Source organism: Macrobrachium rosenbergii, chromosome 25, assembly GCF_040412425.1.
Source record: "Macrobrachium rosenbergii isolate ZJJX-2024 chromosome 25, ASM4041242v1, whole genome shotgun sequence".
Taxonomy (NCBI): domain Eukaryota; kingdom Metazoa; phylum Arthropoda; class Malacostraca; order Decapoda; family Palaemonidae; genus Macrobrachium; species Macrobrachium rosenbergii.
In genome coordinates this window covers 1,998,389-2,020,208 of record NC_089765.1, presented here as the reverse complement: position 1 = coordinate 2,020,208, position 21,820 = coordinate 1,998,389, and the positions used below count along the sequence as shown (strand labels likewise).

The following is a 21,820-nucleotide window of genomic DNA, read 5'->3' as shown; positions in this document are numbered from 1 at the left end:
TGTCAAAGTAAATAACACTCTCCAAAAATAATACAACTGTGAACAAGTTTGCAAACGAGAACTACATATCTTATTAGGATGTAGAATGTGAAAACAGTCGCATTTCTCAGTTCTATGATTGTTTCAGGATGCAATTGAAGCTGCAATAGGACGTCACATTATAGAGGTTTGGATAATTACCACAATTAAGAGGTTCATAACTGAGGATTGGAGCAGCAAACCTTCACTTTCTCTTTCTCTTTCACTGATGTGTCAGTGGATAACTGCTAATGGCAAGGAGAAAGACAAAACTTTTGCCCAAGTAAGTACATTATGCAGATTTTTCATTGCAAATGTGATTGCTGACAATAAGAAAAATTTGGTCCATATTTCCGTCTGCCTAATTATCAAAGCTTTTAAATGATATTTCATTTCAGAAGTTAGCAAAAAAGCTTACAGGAGATATGAATGAGCATTGCCCTATTTGTATGGAAAATATACCATTAAAACTCCTCACATCAGGAACTTGTGAAAACGGTAGGAACATTATTGGTGTTGTTGTATGTGCAATCATTTGTAATAATTTCCAAATCAGATAGACTTTCTTCGTGTTTTTAAGTAATGTTAGTTTTTATGCCTTTAACCCTTAATGGACAGGAATTCTCATATGAGCATCTATAACAGGTTTTGGGTGATGGACAGGAATCCTCATATGAGTATTTCTGGATCGGGGTCCCGTGTCACCCGGTGAAATAGTCCATTCAGCACTTATTTCTAGGTAATTCCATTGCTAGATACCAAAGAAAGCTAAATGAAATGCTGGAGTTACTACCCCCAGAGCAAGCTCCACTAGATGGAGTCGTGTATGGAAAAGGGTGAACTACAAAAACACGGAACCTTATCCTATAGAGATTCCCAATGTCAAAAGTCCCAACGAGAGGTGCCGATACAAGCCCATGCACTACTCTCGCGGACTGTATACAAGGCAACACTAGCCGCATTCCATTTTAGCACGTTTTTTCGTTCACAGTAATTTCGTTGTGATCCTTATTTTGTGCTCTATTCGCTTTTGGATTTTTTTATGGCATCCTCGCAAGGTTCTTCTTCAATTACTTGAGTACCAGTGTTTTGTTGTTTTTTAGGCGATTGAGGCTTCTTATTTTCCTTTAGTTTAATAATTAAAGGAATTTATAACGCCCGTCTCGATCTCCTCTCACGTCGTCTCTTGACCTCTCTTGGTCTTGGGTCGGCATATTTGTTTTGTGTTTTTTATTTGTATCCCTTTTTATTTGGGATGTTTTACCATTAATGATCCCTAACTTTAGTGGGTTTGATTAATTTTTGTTTGTTCTGTACCCATTTACTACGAGAAGTGCTGTTTAGCGTTTAAGCTACGAGCTACCCCCTCGGGCCCATTCGCTTTTTATCATGGCTTCATTAAGAGAGTGATATTTATTACGGAAGTGATGTTTAGCGTTTAGGCTACGAGCTACCCACTCGGGCCCATTCGCCTTTATCATGGCTTCATTACGGAGTGATGTTTAGCGTTTAGGCTACTGAGCTACCCCCTCGGGCCCATTCGCTTTATCGTGGCTTCATTACGAGAAATGTTGTTGAGCGTTTAGGCTACGAGCTTCCCCTCGAGCCCATTCGCCATTATCATGGCCTCATTATGCTTTATTTTGTCACTCACTTCTCTTGGCCTTTGGGGATCTTATTTTCATTGGTACTGTTACGGTTTTTACTTTGTTTTTATAATTTTGTTTATTTTGTGAATTTTGTGTTCCCTTCCTGGTCAAGTGCTGTCTTGCTGTTTAGGCTGTAAGGTGTCAAAGAAACGAGCAGGTAAAGGTTACTGCTGCTTTATTACAGATCCAGGCGGCTTATATTGCGGCCGACTGACGCCGGGCCGTGAGAGACAATGGAATTGACTGTGACCTGAGGTCGAAACAATAAACAATAATATGCAGTGAACGAGTACAAATTACAATACAAAATATACAGAGCTACAATATAGATACAGTCTTGATGCCTGTGAATGAAGAAACATGTGATACACAATGTGTGACATTCGTATAAATACCATAAAGTAAAAATGATTAAAATGCGTGACCTGGCACGTTTTAGGCGTGACTAATTGAGCTTGAAGAAACGGGAAGTCACCAAAGAAAACAAGCTCAGCGGAGACTTAATTAATGGCGCCGCTGAAACACTATCCTGGCGCGAATTGGTGACTTTACAAATACTCCCCCCAAGACGAGGGACGCGTCCTGATTAATCCCTGTACCTGGTGGACGCTGAAGGGTGCCGGCTCCTTGAAGATAACTGAGGGCCTCCCGCCTGTGAGGCTGCTGCTTGGGCGGTCCCTTCCTGGGCGCGCCGCCTGCGGGGTGAGGGCGTGCTGGAGTGCGTTTGGGCGGAAGGTGCTGCGTCGCTGCGGGACTCTCCGACAGGAAGGCGGGCTTTAGCCGGTCTATGGAAACCCAGTCGTTCTTGCCTGGGAGTGCCAGCCGAACGCTTGCTGTTCGCTCCAGCACGCGGAAGGGTCCCCAGGGCTGTAGGGCTTAGTTAGTGGTGGACGCGACGGACGTGGGTGGCGGATGACAGCTGGGCGTCGACTCTGGCGATGACGTGGGTGGCGGATGTAAATGACAGCTGCGGCGGCACGGCGGTTGCTCTGTCGATGTATGAGCGCCTGCAAGGCGAACTTGCCGTGGCGCGGAGCCTCTGCAGAGATGGGGAGTGGCGATCATCCGTCACGAGCTCTCCGGCACCACGAGGGTTCCCCATAGGTTTGTTCAGCTGCGGATGGGGTGCCGTCGGCTCTGGGGCGGTCCTCAACCGAGGAGGACCCACGGCAGCTGATGTTTCCAGTCCTCGGCGGTGCAGCGGGCCATGAGGGATGACTTTTTTTGACCTGTGGAACCGTTCAACCAGGCCGTTGGCCGCTGGGTTTACGCTGTGGTGGTGTGGTGCGTGGTTCCCAGCAGTTGAGCCAGGGCAGACCACAGCTCCGGAGGAAAGCGGGCCCCTGTCGGTTGTGATGTGGTCCAGGGCGCGTGCTGCTAACCCAACTGGAGAGCAGGGCCTCGGCACGCGCGCTGGCGGTGGCTTCTTGCATGGCGTGGCCGGGCCACCTCGTCGAACGGTCTACCACCGTGGATGGCCGCCCCTGTGGGAGGTATCCTTTATCCTCTGGCACTGATGGGAAGGCCCGACTGGACGCGCGTGGATGTATGCGGTTTCCGAGCGCCCTGTGCTGTTTAAAATGTGGGCGCCCCCCCCACTGCGTGTGACGACCCACTTTACTGGTCTGGCACAGATGCAGGCACTGTTTCTTGTTGTGGCGTCCTTTTGCATGTGATGGTGCAGACGAACTTTTTGAAAGCAGTTTGGCAAGGTCCTGGTAATCACCAAGGAGGGGTGTGTGAGAGACTCGTGAATGATGTCGTCTACCTGGCGGGATTTGGAGGCTGGAACCAAAGGGCGGGCTGGCCTGTGCTGATGTCACAGAGCAGGCTGGGGCCTCGGGGCGAAGGGGTCACGTCCCCGCCACTTGAGGGATGTGATGGCAGTGGTATGCTGGGGTTTCTGGGTCAGCGGCCTGTTCTCTGGCAAGGTCCTGGTAATCTACACCAAGCTGCACTGCGTTCAACTCGACTCTGGAGAGGGCGTCCTGTCGAAGGTGGGATTTTTCTTGCCGGGAGGTACCTGATGGAACAGGTAAAGGCTATGGCTGAGAGGTGGCGCTGCTGTCTGAAGACCATGCGTCCCCCTGAACAGTCATGGAAGGTGAACCAGTGGCTGGTGGTCTGGAGAAGATTGTGAAGGCGTCCGCTCAGGAGGAACAAGTGCCGAAGGCAGCTGGGGGTTTTGGCTGGTGTCAGCGGTACATCGGCCGCACAGGAGTTCCCTGCTGGCAAGGTGCAAGACAGGGACTCTGCGGGACTGAACTTCTTGCTGAAGAAGGCGATGGGCTGGGGCGCCGTTGATGATTTGCCCAGAACAGCACCGCAAGGCAACGTTACTGGCGTCTTCGTCAGCTGGAGGAGCCTGTCGGGATCCTGGTGTGCCGGCGGTTGCCTTGTGAGGGCGGCCTCGTCAGGAAAAGGCCTGCTGCTGGCTGGGTCCCCAAGACAGGGACTTGGTTGACCTTTAGGACTTCCGTCAGGGGCCGTGGTGTGCGCGATCCCGGGATGAACTGCTTTGATGAAGTTTACCATCCCAAGGAACCTGGACGGCCTTGATGGAGGTGGGTGTCGGGAACTTGGCAGGCTGCCAGGATGATGTAAGAGGGCGGACGCCTGTCGGAGACACCTCGTGACCCAGGAATTCTGCTTTCTGGACGCCGAAGGTACACTTGTCAAACACACTTTTCAAGTTTGATGGCTGATGGCCTCGTTTTCTTGAGACCTGGAAATAAGAGGATGTGTCCTTTAGTGAAAATTTTGGCCCGTGGAATCTGTCTTTTGATATAAACTGTGAGACCTGGAAAATATGAGAATCTTCGTCGACGAGCAGACGCAGAATTTTAGGTCCCCAGGATGCTATCCATGAGCCGCTGGAAGGTGGGCGGCCTCCTCAGCCCGAAGGTGGAGAAGGCGAACACATAGGACCCAAGGGCGTGATGATGGCTGTCTTTGGTATGTCCTCTGGCGCAACAGGTACCTGGAAATAAGATTTAAGAAGGTCCAATTTAGTCTGCACCATGTGAAAGGAGGCCGTGGATGGTCTTGCATATTGGGCAGATGGTAGTGGTCGGGCTCCGTTGCAATGTTGAGCCGCCTGAAGTCGCTGAGGGTCTCCAGGAGCCGTCCGGTTTCTGCACCATGTGGATGGGGGGAGGCCCATGGACTGGAGGCTTTCCTGCAGATGCCCATCCGTTCCATCTCCGCGAATGCTTTTTCGCCTCCTGAAGGCGCTGAGGGGAAGGTGGGTCTGCGGTCCGCCATATGTCGGGGGCCCTTTAGTCACTATATGGCGGTATAGCCGTGCTTGGCTGGGGCCCCGGGACTTCGGGCAGGAGTGGGGCTTAAACACCTCAGGAACTCCGACTGGCCAAGGATGTGCATACTGGTGAGGGGGCGCTGGCCTAGGGAGGTCTGGTGGATGGGGTTCCGTTCTGGTGGTAGGCTGGAAGCGGGAGAGACCGGCAGGAGACCGACTTAAAGGCTCCTGTGTCGACCATCATCCGCCGAAAATCGGTGTCTTAAAAAACCTACGTGTTTTGAAGTCCCAGGGTAACTCTGGCCAGGATGGAGATCGCAGGAGCCTGGTGCCGTAGGAGAGGATGGGGGTTCGTTTTTGTCAGGGGCGGCGGGTCTGGTGTCAGTTGCGGTCCCTCTGGATGCTGGAAGACCGACCCGGGGCTCCTGTGGTCGACCAGCATCATCCTGCCGAGGGGCGTTCGCGCGGCTGCGTAAAACCAGGCTGTTTTTGAGGCCCTGACCGGCTGCCATGGCGGCCTGTCCTGCTGGCCGCTGCCACTGAGTTTTTTTGAGCGGTTGAGACGAGCAGGGCGGCAGGTGCAAGGCCTTTCGAACCACTTGTGACAGGCATGGTGTAGGGCCGGGGACCACCGTCTGCTGTGTGGTTCGGTGGGCGTCTGGGAAGCGATGGCGTTGACGGGCTGCTCGTCCTCTTCAGGCTGGACGTGCTGACCCGTGGCTGGTTTTGGCTAGTTTTGACGGAGATCTTGACCATGCCTTGAGCTGGCTGGCGTCTTATTGTGAATCGCTGTGGTTGGTGGCTGTTGGCGTGGGTTCGATGACCGAGTTTTTAGGAGACTTTTGTGGTCAGGGGTGGCGATCTGGTTGCGTACTTCGGAGAGTTCCGAAGGCGAAGGAAGATTTCCCCTATGAAGCTTATCTCCTGCCGCTTGTTTGTGCCACCAAGACTGGTGTTGACAGGAGATCTCGACCATGCCCTAGCCGTCTCTTGGATTGAGGTCGTGGCGTGGATTATTGGCAAGGTCGATAGCATCGGGCGGCCCGCTCGGCGATGGGCAGGGAGCAAGCTTCGAGGAGGAACTTTTTGTGGTGCTGTATGTGAGGGTGAGTGTTTACTCGCGAGATGAGTTTGTTGTACCGCGTCCTCCGGATGGGGCGTTGAGCACTGTGTCGGCCTGTAGGATTTCGTCCGTGAGGTCGCGATTCTGAAGTGGCTCTCCACCCTGCGCAGCCACCTCGATGGGTTACTGCGAAACGGGCGGCAGCTTTGCGGTGAGGGCGGCCCGCGATTGTGTTGCCCGGCCGTCGTGTGTCGGGGCGCTGGTGTGGAGACGCGGGAGGGCCTCGTCGATGGGAGGGGCGAAGCGGCTGTGATGGGAGGTAGGCTCGTAAACCTTACTGGAGTCGCGAGTCGCGGGGAGAAACGAGCCTGTCCTGGAGCTGCATGAAGGAGGGGATATCCGTGAGCCAGCACGCTGAGTGACCTGGTTACTGGAGTGTTTAGGCCATGCCGGAGCGTTTTGAGAAATCCTGGGCGCCAAGTGGTTCCGCTAGTGACGCTGGTCCGCTTAGTGGCTCGGGATACGCGACGAGTCAGCACGGCTCAAACGCTGGTTACAGCGCGTGTTTACTCCTGCTTTAACAGCGTTTTGGAGAAATCCTGGAGCCAAGACTGAGTTCCGTGTGACAATGGCTAATTGGCTCCGGACCTGAGGGTCACCACTGTAAGGTGTCAGTGAACGAGCAGGTAACAGGTTACTGCTGCTTTATTACAGATCCAATATAGATATAGTCTTGATGCCTGTGAATGAAGAAACAATGGATATTGACTGTGACCTGAGGTCGAAACAATAAACAATAAAGTGAAAAATTACAATACAAAATGCGTGACCAGAGCTACAATTTAGATACAGTCTTGATGCTTGAAGAATGAAGAAAGTCATGATACACAAGCTGAGACATTAATTAAATACCATAAAGTAAAAATGATTAAAATCGTGAAAATGATTTTTGCCTTTGTTTAAAATGGAACATGATGACTCCCTAATTGAGCTTGAAGAAAACGGGAAGTCACCAAAGAAAACAAGCCTTGCGGAGACTTAATTAATGGCGTGTAGAAATGATTATCCTGGTTACATGGTGAATTTTTGGAATCGTGGTTCCCCTTGGCCCTATTGAATTTTCTTATTTGGGGCTTTATTTGGCCTTGTTTTAGACACTTCTCTAAGTGTTATGGGAACATGATTTTCATTGTTACATTTAATTTTTGACCTTTTTGGATGCTTTTGATTTTTTTAATTATGGGATACATTTCATTTAAGGTTAGTCTCATGTCCCTTCACGTCCATGTTGTGTTGGGCCTGCCTATCCTCCTGCATGTACCTTATAGACAATTTTTGTTTTATTATGATTTTTTGAGTTATTGGTACATCGCCTCAGTTGGTTGCAGGAAGGTTTGTAACACTTTTGACTTGGGAAAAATTCGTTAAGCAGGGACGATCTCGATCTGTTCATGAGTTTCATGTCGGTGATCTCGTTCTGTACATGTGTGTTTTATGTCTGGTGCTTCCCTTTGTTTGGTTTTGACTTGGATATATTGCCGGGAGTTCAACCTCTCCCTTTACTAATAAGGTGGACTTAGGCTTTTTACTTAGCTAATGGTTAATAAGTTAAGCTGGAATAGCGAGGAGTTTACCTGCGTAGCCTTATCCTAGTTCAATTCTTCTTTGGTTAATTGCCAATGGTGACCGGGAGTGCTCTCCCCACTCCTGTTCACACTTCTTTTACTGACTATATATATGTTATTTTGTGGTTTCGAGAGTCCCCTTCTCTCCCTTTTATCCTTTGCTCTCTCTCTCCCCTTGGTTTGTTTTCAAAGTTTGTTAACTTTCCAAGGCTTGAGAGCAATTATCCTTATTTTATGTTGTAGCCTAAATCCCCTCCCTCTGCATTGATTGATTGTCCTTGGTGTGTCTGAGTTGGCACTCCACCTGGACCTGGAGGTGACCAGGAGTGCTCTCCCCACTCCTGTTCAGGGGAGTTTATCTTTCATTGCTCTCCTGGCCGTAGAGGTTTTGCCCTTCCTCTCTTTTTCTCTCGCTCCTGTCGTTGCAACACAGCTTACATAGCGAGGGATCTATGAGAATCTCTGGGCGCCTGGGGAGTGCTGTCCCACCCTGGTCGCTGCTTTGGGTTACCAACCTCCTGGCCTATCCTTCCCTTCCTTTTACGTCGACTATTTCCCTTCGTGGTCCTTCCTACATGTTTCGCACCTCACTGTTGGATCTCATAGGCCCTCAGTTCAAGCATCTCACTGTTGGGATCATACGAGGCCAGTTGGGCGTTCTCCACCTAACTGTCTTCTGCTTTTTTACTTTCCAGCAGTTCCCCCTCCTTTTGCTACTACCTGGAGGGTGTTTCGTTATCTTGTTGGGCGCTCTCCTTGCTTACTGCCACGGCGGTTTTAGTGTTTAGCGGTCGGGCGTTTATTTCCCCACCGCTATCACTTCGTTCAGGATGTCCTCCCGGGTTTTCCTCTCTTGGCTCGGAGTGCGCCCACTTCCGAACAGTTCATAACCTTCCACACATTTGTTCAAACATGATCGCTTCTGGAATGTTCCGTTGACTCTGTTTTTATGTCTATGAGTTTTGTCCTGTTAGCCCGGTTTTTCTCTCCGGTTTTCTCCGGGGTTTTCCTGGTCTGACTAGGCTATGGCTGCTACGGTACTCTGCTCCGGCATCCGTTCCAGCATGCCCTTTTCTCATACGTTTTCGGCTGGTTTTGTCAAGTGCAGGAATGCTCCGCTATCCTGCAACAAACCAGCGGTCACGGAGTCTATAGCTCCCATTCCGGTGCGCAGTCTGCCCCCTCAAACTCTGATGTCCTGGCTTTGTGGTCTTTGTGAATCTTACAGTTTAGGAGGAAACTGATATTGGTCCTGTTATTACTGTTTTCCTGAAATCAGTTAAGGGATCCTACTCTACTGCAGTATGGTTCTGCAGTTAAGTAACTAGCACTCTTCACATAGTTTTCGAAGCTACAGTACTGGTGCGGTCGCATTGGCCTCGAGGAAAGTGTTTTGTTGGAACCAGACTCACAGGCCCTTAACTTTCATCCCTAAGGTCTGTGTTCGTCTAAGAACAGTACTCCGTCCACATTCGGTTTCCTGGTCTTTGTGTAATGTATCGGAGTTAGCTTCGGTAACCAACAATCATCTTGTTCTTATCTTTCCTTGTTAAGGAAGTCCCAAAAATTTTTAATCAGCTTAGCTTCTAGTGGTTGTGAATTCCTCACCCTAATTTTCTATCTACAACTGAAGGTCCTCATTTTCGGTGGTCACCTTGGAAAGTACTCCCCTTTTACAAGGTCTGTTTCTGTGTCCAGTTTTCTCCTTACAGGCTTTTTTAGACAGGACCTCGCAATTTTGTCAGGTCCTCTCCTTTAAAAAAGGGGGGGGCACTGTCATTGGGTCTGCTATTAGGCAGGAAGTATTTTCTTAATACAAGCCTATTCAGGTGCTATTCTAAGCTCATGATCTTAGACGGTGACCACTTACATTATTTTCATTACATGAACTTAGAGGACCTTACTTATGTTCAGGGTAGAATTCTCCTAGTTTTCAACGTTTCTATTTAAGTCTTTAATAGCATAAGAATGATGTTTATTTCTCTGTTACTATTTCACCGGGTGACACGGGACCCGATCCAGAAAAAGGATTTTGACAAAGGAAAATCTATTTCTGGAGAGGGGCCCGTGTCACCCGGTGACCCACCCTGTTTTTCATTCTCTCCCTCCCTTGATAAACTTCATTCTAGTGAGGTGGGTGCTATCATGGAATGCGGCTAGTGTTGCCTTCTATACAGTCCATGAGTAGTGCATGGGCTTGTATCGGCACCTCTCGTTGGGACTTTTGACATTGGGAATCTCTATAGGATAAGGTTCCGTGTTTTTGTAGTTCACTTTTCCATACACGACTCCATCTAGTGGAGCTCGCTCTGGGGTAGTAACTCCAGCATTTCATTTAGCTTTCTCTGGTATCTAGCAACGGAATTACCTAGAAATAAGTGCTGAATGGACTATTTCACCGGGTGACACGGGCCCCTCTCCAGAAATAGATTTTTCCTTTGTCAAAATCCTTTTAATATTACACGCCATACTGTTTGAATGAATTTAGTGGGAGAGGTTCATAGCACTTCAATGGTCCATAAATGACTTAAGGCAACTATAATACCCGGCACGGGAAGGACATCTAGCAGTATGCCTTGAGAATTCAGAGAATGATGTTCTGCCTCTCTGCAGCTCCAGGATGTCTTGTTATTTATTTCCTCATAAATATACCCAGGGATTGCTGTTGGTTTTAGTTCTTATCTTTTATGATAGCATGTTAGCTATAATTGTAATATTGCAAAGAAATATTAGAAAAAACATGTATACCTCACAAAAAGTTACTGCATCTCCCCATCTCAGTAAATCTCTTGCAAATTTTACAACAAATATAGTCAGAATTTGTTACTTGGTTCAAGTTCTTATCTGTTATGATAGAACATGCATCACTTTGTGAAATTAACATATTTTTATGATTGTCTTGTGAAAGAGGACCAACACAGGTTTGGAAATAGTCACTTTCAAGTTCCTGTGGAAGGTAGGGAAAAATGTTTAGCCTTTTTTTTGTCATTGTGCATTAGCATATCTTCCTCTTTCCAGTGATGTTTTTTTTCTTGAATTGGCCAACCTTAAAGTTTGCCCGGTCTTGGGGCCGTGTGCTTGATATATATTTAGCCCATCCCTTAAGGGTTAATAACAAACCCATAGCTTATGTTGTCAATGTGTTTGCCTGAAATGTATCCAGACAATCCCTATCTTGAGGAAGAAGAAGGAAAGTGTCAGTCTTTGATAGCTGAGCAGCACACATGCAAAGTAAGGTCCCTTAGGTCTCAGCCAGTAAATCCAGCCCTTTTCTCATTTGTCTGCTGGAGCACAATCTTTTTTCTCTGAAACTACTTGAAAGAAATTTTATCAAGATTATTTTTTCATTCATTTTTTTGTAATTGCATAATAAACTCATAATTATTTTTTCATTCATTTTTTTGTAATTGCATAATAAACTCTATATTATGATCAAAGTTAACAATCTGGTGGTGCCTTGAACTGATTGGGGCACACAGTTGCTTAATGACAGCGTTGTTTTCTTTTGGTCCTCTTTTGGTTGGTAGCACCTGAGGGGAGCTCCCCGCTCCTCTCCCAGGAACAGGGGAAGTCGAGGCTCCAGAGGAGGAAAACAACTATCACACCAATGACATATCTCCAGTGGGCGGGAGACTGTACCATTTTCGGGCCCGGTGGGCCTTCTGTCCCTGGGCTCAGAGTATAGTTTCCAAGGGCCTGGGATGGAGTTGGATCGACGGTCCCCCTCCACCAGTCAGGTTTTACCAGTCACCGACCAAGGATCTCGAGGACTTCGTGAAGGATCTGTTACAGAAGCAGGCCATAAGGAAAGTGAGGAATCTGAAGTTCCAAGGCAGGCTCTTCAGTGTTCCCAAGAAGGGTTCCGACAAGTGGAGAGTAATTCTGGACTTGTCCCGTCTGAATTCCTACATTCATTGCAACAAGTTTCGGATGCTTACAGTCTCCAAGTTCGAACCCTACTGCCCGCGGAGCCAGTAACCACCTCTATAGATCTCTCCGACGAATTTATTATCACGTCCCGGTTGCAAGAAGGTTCTCCCCTTTCTGGGGTTCAGGCTCGGGAGACAGGCATACATTCAAGGTCATGCCCTTTGGCCTCAACGTAGCCCAGGATTTTCACCAAGTTGACAGACACGGTCGCAGTAACAACTCCGGTCCCAAGGGATTGCGCTGGCCGCGTATCTAGACGACTGGATCATTTGGGCATCCAACGTCGACGAGTGCCAGAAGGCTACATCCATTGTGGTCAGTTTTCTGGAATCTCTGGGCTTCCGGGTAAACAAGGAGAAGTCCCGCCTGGTTCCGAGCAGTCGTTTTCAGTGGCTGGGAATCTAGTGGGACCTGAATTCTCACAGGCTCTCTCTTCCACCAGCCAAGCGGAAAGAGATAGCCAGAGCAACCAGACAGTTTCTCAAGAGCAAACGAGCCTCTCGAAGAGCCCAAGAAAGAGTCTTAGGCTCTCTTCAGTTCGCTTCAGTGACAGATCTGTTGCTGAAGACAAAACTGAAAGATATAAACAGAGTATGGCGGAGTCGAGCAAATATCAGACTCAGAGACAAGGTGTTGCTGATTCCTCCCATCTTGAAGAAGAGACTCCGGCCTTGGTCGACAGTCAAGAGTTTATCCAAGTCAGTTCCTCTCCAGTTTCCTCCTCCGGCGCTAGTTATCCACACAGACGCCTCCCTGAGCGGGTGGGGAGGTTATTCTCAACACCAAGAAGTGCAAGGAACTTGGTCGACCATGTTCCGCCAGTTCCATATCAATGTTTTGGAGGCCATGGCAGTCTTCCTTACCTTGAAGAAGCTTCTTCCTCCCAGGAAGGTTCATATAAGACTGGTTCTAGACAGCGCCACAATAGTCCACTGCATAAACAGGGGAGGTTCGAAATCCAGCCGGATCAATCAGGTAATGATTGCAGTCTTCTCCCTGGCAAGCAAGCACAAGTGACACCTGTCTGCCACTCATCTTGCAGGGGTCCGGAATGTCGTGGCGGATTCGGAGTGGTCCCTAGACAGGGACTCTTTCAGTTGGATCTGCGACCAAGTTCCGGGCCTGGAGATAGATTTGTTTGCAACCAAGTTCAACAACAAACTCCCTTGTTATGTGGCTCCCAACCTGGACCCTCAAGCTCTCTTCACGGACGCAATGTCATTGGATTGGAACAGGTGGAAGAAGATTTATCTGTTCCCTCCGGTAAACTTGTTGTTAAAGGTCCTTCACAAGCTCAGGACATTCAAGGGTCAAGTAGCTCTAGTGGCTCCCTACTGGCCGAAGAACAACTGGTTTCCGCTCCTGCTGGAACTGAAACTTCGCTGCGTCCGAATCCCCAGTCCAAAACTGACACAGGTAGTACAAACTCGGACTGTGTCAGCTTCCTCAAGAATTCAAGGTGCCCTGGCTTTATGGACTTTATGAAATTTGCGGCTCAGAGGGATGCCAATGTTGACCCTGTCAATACCATGTTCTTGGAATCAGATAAGCGGGTCTCTACTCTTCGGCAGTATGACTCAGCAGTTAAAAAACTAGCACTCTTTTTGAAGGAATCTAAAGCTACAGTAATGACCACAAATTTGGCAATCTCCTTTTTTAGGTCACTGTTTGAGAAAGGTCTAGCCTCAAGTACTGTTACTACAGTCAAATCAGCTTTACGAAAAGTATTTTTGTGCGGTTTCAAAATTGACCTCACAGATCCTTACTTTTCTTCCATTCCTAAGGCCTGTGCTCAGCTGAGACCAGTAATCCGTCCACATACGGTTTCCTGGTTTTTGAATGACGTGTTAAAATTAGCATCAGGGATCGACAATCAGTCTTGTTTCTACCTTTCCTTATTGAGAAAAACATTGTTTTTAGTCAGCCTAGCTTCAGGTGCTAGAATTTCAGAGCTATCTGCCCTCTCTAGGGAATCCAACCATATTGACTTCCTACCATCAGGGGAGGTCTTGCTGACTCCTCACCTTAAGTTCCTAGCAAAAAATGAAGATCCACAAAATAGGTGGTCGCCTTGGAAAATTCTCCCCCTTCCTCAAGACCTGTCCCTATGCCCAGTTCATACATTGAAAACTTATTTAGACAGGTCCTCTCAAATTTCATCTGGGCCTCTCTTTATCAGAGAAGGGGGGGGGGGGTAATATCTCTATGCCTGCTATTAGACAACAGATCTTATACTTCATCAAACAAGCTAATCCTGATTCAGTCCCAAGGGTTTATGATATTAGAGCTGTGGCCACCTCCATTAACTACTTCCATTATATGAATTTTGCGGATCTTACCAAGTACACTGGTTGGAAGTCCCCCTTAGTTTTCAAACGTCACTATTTGAAATCTTTAGAAGCTCTTAAATTCTCAACAGTAGCGGCAGGGAACGTTGTCCCTCCCTCTAGAACCCTTTCTGATTCCTAGTCAATTTCTCCTCCACTGCCTCAGTTACCCCCTTACATTCATCCCAGTCAGGCATACCTTGCAATTGTCTCCTGACCGTGTTTTTTGTATAGGTGTTACGTTTAAGTATGTTTTATACATTGTCATGTTAAATTTTAATCTCCCACCAGTTCCATTTGTACATTACTTGTAATTATTGCTAGCAATTATACCTGTTTGGTGGACTTATGGTTTTCATGTTCCCCTAACATTTCCTTGTCTCTTACAGCATAAGAATGATATTTATTTCTCTGTTAATTTTTCACCGGCTGACACGGGCTCCGATCCAGAAAAGGGATATTGACGGAGGAAAAATCTATTTCTGGGGAGGGGCCCGTGTCACCCGGTGACCCACCCCTGTTTTCTGTTGTCTCCCCCCCCATAGTAAACATCATTCTAGTGGGGTGGTGCTTTCATGGAATGCGGCTAGCGATGCTTTGTGTACTATCCACGAGTGGTGCATGGGTTTGTAACGGCACCTCTCGGTGGGACTTTTGACTTTGGGAATTTCTGTAGGGCAGGGTTCCGTGATTGTATCGTTCACCCTTTCCCATACACGACTCCATTTACTGGAGCTCGCTCTGGGGGTAGTAACTCCAGCATTTCATTTAGCTTTTTTCTGGTATCTAGCAACGGAATTACCTAGAAATAAGTGCTGAATGGACTTTTTCTGAGGTTGAATTTTTCTTTATTTGGGAATATTATATTAATGCTTTAAAATTTCATCATGACATGTACAGTAGATCTCAAATTAACCATGCTTGTAATCTCCCTTTAGGTTTTTTGCTGATCATAGGTACTGTCACTTAGTCCTAATGGTGTATAGCAGGGGTCGGTAACCTCCAGCTTGTGGGCCACATTTCAGTCCAGACTACCAGCCTAATGCCTGGGCACTAATTATCTAACAGTTGTTACGTAGTTTAAGGTGTTAAGCAATCCTTATAGTATATTTGATATCATGGCCCTCCAAGACACTGCATAGCTTTCTGTCCTGCTTTCTCCAAAAGATTGCCGACCCCAGGTCTATAGTCAGTTAAAATTCATCAGTTTGCTCTTACCTTGGTTTTGTGTTACTGTAACTTATAAACTTGTCTCAAGATGGCTTGTCCGGGAACGGTCCATCGACCTCGCTTGAGTGAAAGGTTGAGAAGAGAATGGGATGGCCTACAGCCATGCCACGCTGAAGCGCCGTTTCCCGTCCGCTCACCGCCTCATTCATTCTGTCGAGCGAGGAGCACTGATATAACTCCATTGGACATTTAGAATGGAGCTGAATCGCATCCACAGCCATGTGAATCTTGTTCACAGTCTTCCGAATCACGGCCATGGCCGTACGCATTCTGCGCAAGTCATGACCACATTCGTCGGCAACAACCAGCCAATGTTCGAGGGTTGAGGCACGTCCATATGCCCTCATCTGTGGTCGTGACTTTATCAAGTCGGTACGGGGATGTGACTCTTAACATGTTCGCGGACTGACTCTTAACACATCCGCGGACGTGACTCATAAACACGTCCATGAACATAACTCTTCACAATTCTGAGGATGTGACTCATCAAGAGCAGGGAATGATGGGAGCCCTTTGTGTGAGAAGAGGTCTTCTGTTTCCAATCAGGACCTCCCTCTCTCATTCTCTCCCTTTTCCTTATGGTGTTTACCTTCACCATAGGAAATGGAGGATTTGAAGAATAAGTTTTTCTTTCCTTTTATAAAGTGATTATTGATTTCATTCGTGAGTTCAACAATATTCATATATAATTCTGAAGTTTAAATCCCACCTGTGATGGCTCCTACTGCTGTTGAAGCTCTTCTAAGCAGAAGAAAGGTTCGAGAACACCTCTGGATTTTCTTGGCTAAGGACAGATGAGGAAATCCTGTTCCTCAAGAACTTGGTGGGATTAGGTTTGGTAGCTTACTTAGCCAAGCCTAAGTAGTTGAGTCCTTAGCCTAGCCTGCATGACATCAGAGGAATAAGTTCTGCTCTGCCATTTAAGAAGAACTTGTCTGTTCATGAATGTTGGTTCTTGGCTTCGTCAGACCACTTTCACTTCCTTCTACCTGAAGGACTTTACCCACAGGTCCTTGGACACTTTTTCCTTGGGTCTGGTGATGCTGCTCAACAAATTGTGTAGTTCATCCAGTGCCCCTGACAGGACAGTTTGTATATTGCCTAAGCTGATAGTTTGGAAGAGGGAATGAGTGAGATGACTGATCTCTTTTCTTTCCTATTTCCTTTTTTCTCTACCTATGGACAGTTTTGAAGGATGACACATCATATGCTGGAGTGGCTTGATGCAGGTGAATGTTGCAGTCATGCTTTTATAGCATTTATATGTTCCATACAACATACAAAAATGCTTCTCAGTAGCCTTTACTTCTCTCTCCAGCAAGGGGAGTGAGGAGTGGTGGCAATCCCATTGCATGTGGCTGACATGGTATGTTGCTTGAACAGATATAGTTCTCTTTGACTTCCATATATGCAATGAACAAAGGGGGAGGGTGTCCTATCATCCTTTGGCAACTCCTCTTTTGAGTAGCTTACTGAACTCATGTTATCATAGGGGATCTCCTCATAAGACATCTCTGTTGACGATGCACATTCCATTGACGGTACTAGTACATCTCTTTCGGCGGTGTGAAGTCCATTGACAGTAGAGTACTTGGCACGTTTCTACATAGAACATCTTGTCATAGGACGTCCCCTGTGGTTATCCTCTCATCTTCTCTGTATACAGTGCTGATGAATGGGGTTGCAGTAGAATCAGTGAGGAACATTTCAGAATGAGGGATGTACGTCAGACAAGTTCCGTCACTGGAGTCTATACCCATACACGGGTACAGGAGTTCCACTTGTTTGGCAACATGGAGTGATTGAGCATACCTACTTTCCCTTATCAGTTTCTTCTACCAGATTGGTTTTAATACTAATAACGTTTATACAAAAAGAACTCTTATATTCATGGAATTTTGAAAGATGGTTCTTAGCTATGCTAAACCACTTTCACTTCTGGTATCGATGAGATCTTACTGATAAGGACAGTGGAACTGATCGAGACACTGATCTCTTTCTTGTCTAGTTGCATTCTTCTCTACCAAGATAGGAAGATAAGACCTATCACATGTTGGACCTATAGAATGCATGTGACTGAAGTATTCCAACTGATATAACATTTTTTTTGTACACAAATCCATCTTTCAGTGGCATACCCTTCCTCTCTGTAGCTAAAGGGGAAAGGAATGATATCAGACATGTATTGACAGATACCTTAGTTTCTTGTCTGAACAGATTATCAACTGATCTGGAGGCTAAGTTCTAAAAACTTATGTTCAGTCAAGGAAGGGTGTCTGGAGCCCCTTTCCTTGGTCCTCATGCTGTTACGTTACTCCTGTGAGGAGTGGGAGATGTAGGCAGTAATTGCTGCTTACAATCCTCAGTATGATAACGACGACACCACGATACTAACAGTCCCCAAAGATCATAGTGTCCTTACATGTTATGTCTGCGACAGTGGTAGTACTCGGACAGACGGAAGTAATTTTGGTACGATGGCCAACAAGGAATCAAAAGCAAGATGGCACTTTTTTGATGAAATCAAGGGGTAGGATAGCTGATCTTGACTTCCAGTTCTTGCTCAACCTCGAGAGAAGATTGATCATACTCTTTCTTCACTCGATTTCCTGTTGTTGGTTCTGTTCTGATCTGCTTATTCTACATATTCAAAGGTGATCAGTTAGATTGATCATTTTCCTTTGATGGTCCTCTGGCACCAAAGACAGTATGACTTCTGTGTTTCCCCAACAATCTGGTCCTTCAACTCAGAGCTAACGCCTAGTTCATTAGCTTCGAGCTTCCCAAGAAACGTTGGCAAAGGGATCCTTTCTCTATCTAGGGAACTGATCAACTGAGCTTACCGTGAAACTTCCAACTGGACATCAGTACGTTTTGGGTAAGATTATTAGGTTTGATAACCTTGTTATGTTCATTTAGTGGAAGTTACCGTGGTAAAAAACTGCAGAGGGTAAGAAAAACACATCTAGCTCCTTTGTGTGTTTACTTCTGAAGAACACTTACACTGCTATACAAAGTCACGGAGCAATCTGCCTATCTCAAAGAAAACGATCTCCATCGCAGACTGCATTAAACAAATTAAAATGAACTTTTATTAAGGATGCAATCAATTTTTATTAAGGATGCAATCAGTTTTAACACTCCTTCTCAAACCTAATACAAAGTTAATCAATACAGTGCACATGAGCAAAAGCAACAAATCAACTAATTTTTACACATTCCCAACATTTGTCTTAACCTTTTAAATTTTTCTTGACTCAAACCCTTAGTGATTATATTGGCAATCATATCATTTGTTGAGCAATATCGCAACTAAATTACATTTCTGTCACATTGATCTTGTAAAGTCCCCACTCAATGTGTTCTCTATAGCGAACATCCCGTTTTCTGCGGTGCCTTCACATTGGGCCAAAACACATGTTTTCCCCCATAATTGTAAATTGTATATTTTATTGTCTTTCCAAATCATCATGCTTTATGTACATGTAACAAAGTATTCATGTTATGTACCAGACATTATTGATCAATACGTTTTCTGCATGAACCTGTCCTGTTTTTGTAGAGAATTAGTTTGACCTTAGGTCACCTGTAAATCTTTGTACCTGTGGTCTCTGAAGTAAGCAGACGTCCGCACCCCGCTTTATAAGCAGCTCACTTCATCAATAAACCAGCAGTACTTGTCTTCTTGCTCATTATTTCGCACCTCTCTCACAGTGGTTCCCGGAAGCCATTAACAGACCCATACGGCGACTAAGTCTTGACCCGATGAACCTTAGACACGCCCCTAACGGACTAACTACGGTGCTCTAACAAAGTGTTCAGGCGTTTACTGACCCTCATCGGCAGGTCGCCAGCGTCATTAGCGGACTCACATGGCACGCTCCCCCCGCATGTATTGGCGTGAGTAGTCCCTCACACTCCAAGTGAGAGCGCGAAATGAGCATGGACGCGGACATTCCCAACCACGTACAAATTACCACGAACCTCTCAGAGGCAGACACCTCCCTCTCGCAACCCCCTCCCACACGCACCTCCACGCCTGTACCTGCACCCCACACAATGACCCCCCCTGACGGACCAACTAAAGACGGCCCTTAACATAAGGCTGCTGCCATTTACCAGGGAAAATGCAGCGTCCTGGTTCTACAGGGTCGAAGGGCAGCAGGCCTGACCGATGAGGTGTTGAAGGCGGACATTGCCATCAATGCTCTCCCGGAGGAGATATACAAGAAGGTCGCCCGTGGTTGATGACGACGTTGGTCCCCGCCACCCTCCAAGAACTAAAAACAACTCTGCCGAGACCTGCTCACTGCCGGTCTCCGATAGAGCTGCCCATGCCCTCGACCTCACCCTCAACCCTGGCAGGAGGGAAACCTCTTGGAAACATGGCATGCCCTCCAGGACCTCCTCCTACTCCCTGAGACTGACAGCCTGTCGAAGATCTTCCTGCGGCAGCTACTGCAGGAGGTCCGTGGGCAGATCACGGATGCATATACCCTGCCGGTCGAGGACCTAATCAGGGTAGTGCAGCAGCTGATGGATTCCATGAAGGCGGCCAAGCAGGCGACCACGCCCGCACACTCCGCCAACTGCCTCCTGCCGGAGGACCCCACCACAGAACCCGTCAACGTCATCAAACAGAAAAGGCCGTCTCACCAGCAGAAGAGGGAGGGGCCGGGGCTTTGCTATTACCACCGGAGGTTCGGGAGAGCTGCCCGGAGATATGAAGCCCCCTGCCCTTTCTTCCCTTCAATAAAACGGAGGAGGCGGCAGCCAACCGCACAGGCCGCCATGGCAGCAGAAACACCCAGGGGCCCCTTACCAGTAGGGTTCTACGTCCGCGACACCATCTCCGGCAGGATGATGTTAGTCGACACTGGAGCCATGCGTCCAGTGTTTCCGCCTTCAGGAGAGGACCGCAGACGTCTGCCGGACCCGACTGCCTCCCTGATGGCCGTGAACGGGTCCCCAATCCTCTCCTACGGTACCAAGCTCCTGTCGATCTTCATCCTTGGCCGGAGATACAGCTGGGATTTCATCATCGCTGACGTCAGGACCCCATTCCTAGGGGCGGACTTCCTCGCCCACTTCGGACTGGCAGTCGACGTCGGCCGCAAATGCCTGCTGGACACCAACTCCTGCCAGTTCCTGCCCTTGTCGCTGGGCCCCAAGGAGCCTGCCATCTGTTCCGTCACCCCCCACCAGTACAGTTCCCTCCTGGAGGAGTTCCCAGAGGTCTTCAAACCCGAGCTCCACCAGATGCCTAGGGTTCCTGCCAAACATGGGATATATCACTACATCAAAACGAAGGGGCCCCCAACGCACACAAAGTTCCGACGGCTTCCTTCACAGTGCCTTCAGGAGGTCAAAAAGGCCTTTGCTGAGATGGAGAGAATGGGCATATGCAGGAAGGCTCCCAGCCCGTGGGCCTCCCCCCTTCACATGGTGCAGAAAGCGGGCGGCACCTGGAGGACCTGTGGCGACTACAGGCAGCTGGACCTTGCAACAGAGCCCGACCACTACCCCCTGCCAAACATGCAGGACCTGATGGCCTCTTTCCACGGGCCAAAATATTCTCAAAAATGGATCTTTTAAAATCATATTTTCAGGTACCAGTAGCATCGGAGGACATCCCCTAAACTGCCATCGTCACACCCTTTGGGTCCCACCTCTTCGCCTTCTCCACCTTCGGCCTGAGGAACACGGGCGCAACCTTCCAGAGATTGATGGACAGCATCCTGGGGAACCTGGACTTCTGCGTCTGCTACGTCGACGATATCCCAATCTTTTCCAGATCCCAGGAGGAACACCTGCGACGCATCCGGAAGGTCCTGCAGTGCCTGCAGGAAAGTGCCCTCGTCATCAGGTTCGACACGCGTACCTTCAGCGTCGAGAAGGTGGAATTCCTGGGCCACGAGATATCGCCCGAGGGCGTCCGCCCAATGTCGTCAAAGGTCGAAGCCGTCAAGAAGTTCCCCACCCCTACCTCCATCAGGGCCATACAAGAATTCCACGGGATGGTCAACTACTACAGAAGATTCATCCCGGGGATTGCTCACACCATGGCGCCCCTGACAGAGGTCCTCAAGGTCCTCAAGGGACATCCAAAGTCCTTAGTGTGGGGCCCCGACCAGCAGAAGGCCTTCCTCCTGACGAAGGCCGCCCTCACCAAAGCAACATCTTTGGCCCACCTGAACCCCAACCTCCCCTCCAGCTGACGACGGATGCCAGCGACGTCGCCTGCAGAGCTGTCCTGGAGCAAGTCATCAGAGGGACCCCTCAGCCCATCGCCTTCTTCAGCAGCAGGTTAAGCCCCACTGAGTCCCGCTACAGCACCTTCGACTGGGGACTCTTTGTAGCATACCAGGCGGTACGGCACTTCAAGTTCCTCCTGGAGGGAACTCCCTTCACAGCTTGGACGGACCACCAGCTGCTGGTCTACGCCTTCATGAAGCTGGGGGACGCATGGTCCTCTAGGCACCAGCAGCACCTCACAGCCATCGCGGAGTTCACCTGCACCATCAAATACCTCCCTGGCAGGAAGAACCCGGTAGCTGACGCCCTCTCGAAGATCGACATTGACTTAGTACAGCTAGGGATCGACTACGAGGACCTTGCCCGCGAACAGGCTGCTGACCCTGAGACCCCTGCCTACTGTACAGCCGTCACGTCGCTAAGGTGGAAGGATGTGCCCTTCGGCTCAGGAGGATCAACATTGC

General features: G+C 48.2%; 1 protein-coding gene across 6 annotated transcripts in view; it reads left to right on the top strand.

Moving 5' to 3' along the window:
- The window catches only part of LOC136852274 (T-cell immunomodulatory protein), a 259,930-nt gene that overhangs the window by 223,240 nt on the left and 14,870 nt on the right, over positions 1-21,820 (top strand). For all 6 annotated transcript variants that reach the window (XM_067126747.1, XM_067126749.1, XM_067126746.1 and 3 more), the window contains 2 exons: positions 128-301; positions 417-516. In XM_067126747.1, coding sequence (XP_066982848.1) covers positions 128-301; positions 417-516 — 274 coding nt within the window. The remainder of the gene's footprint in view (positions 1-127; positions 302-416; positions 517-21,820) is intronic.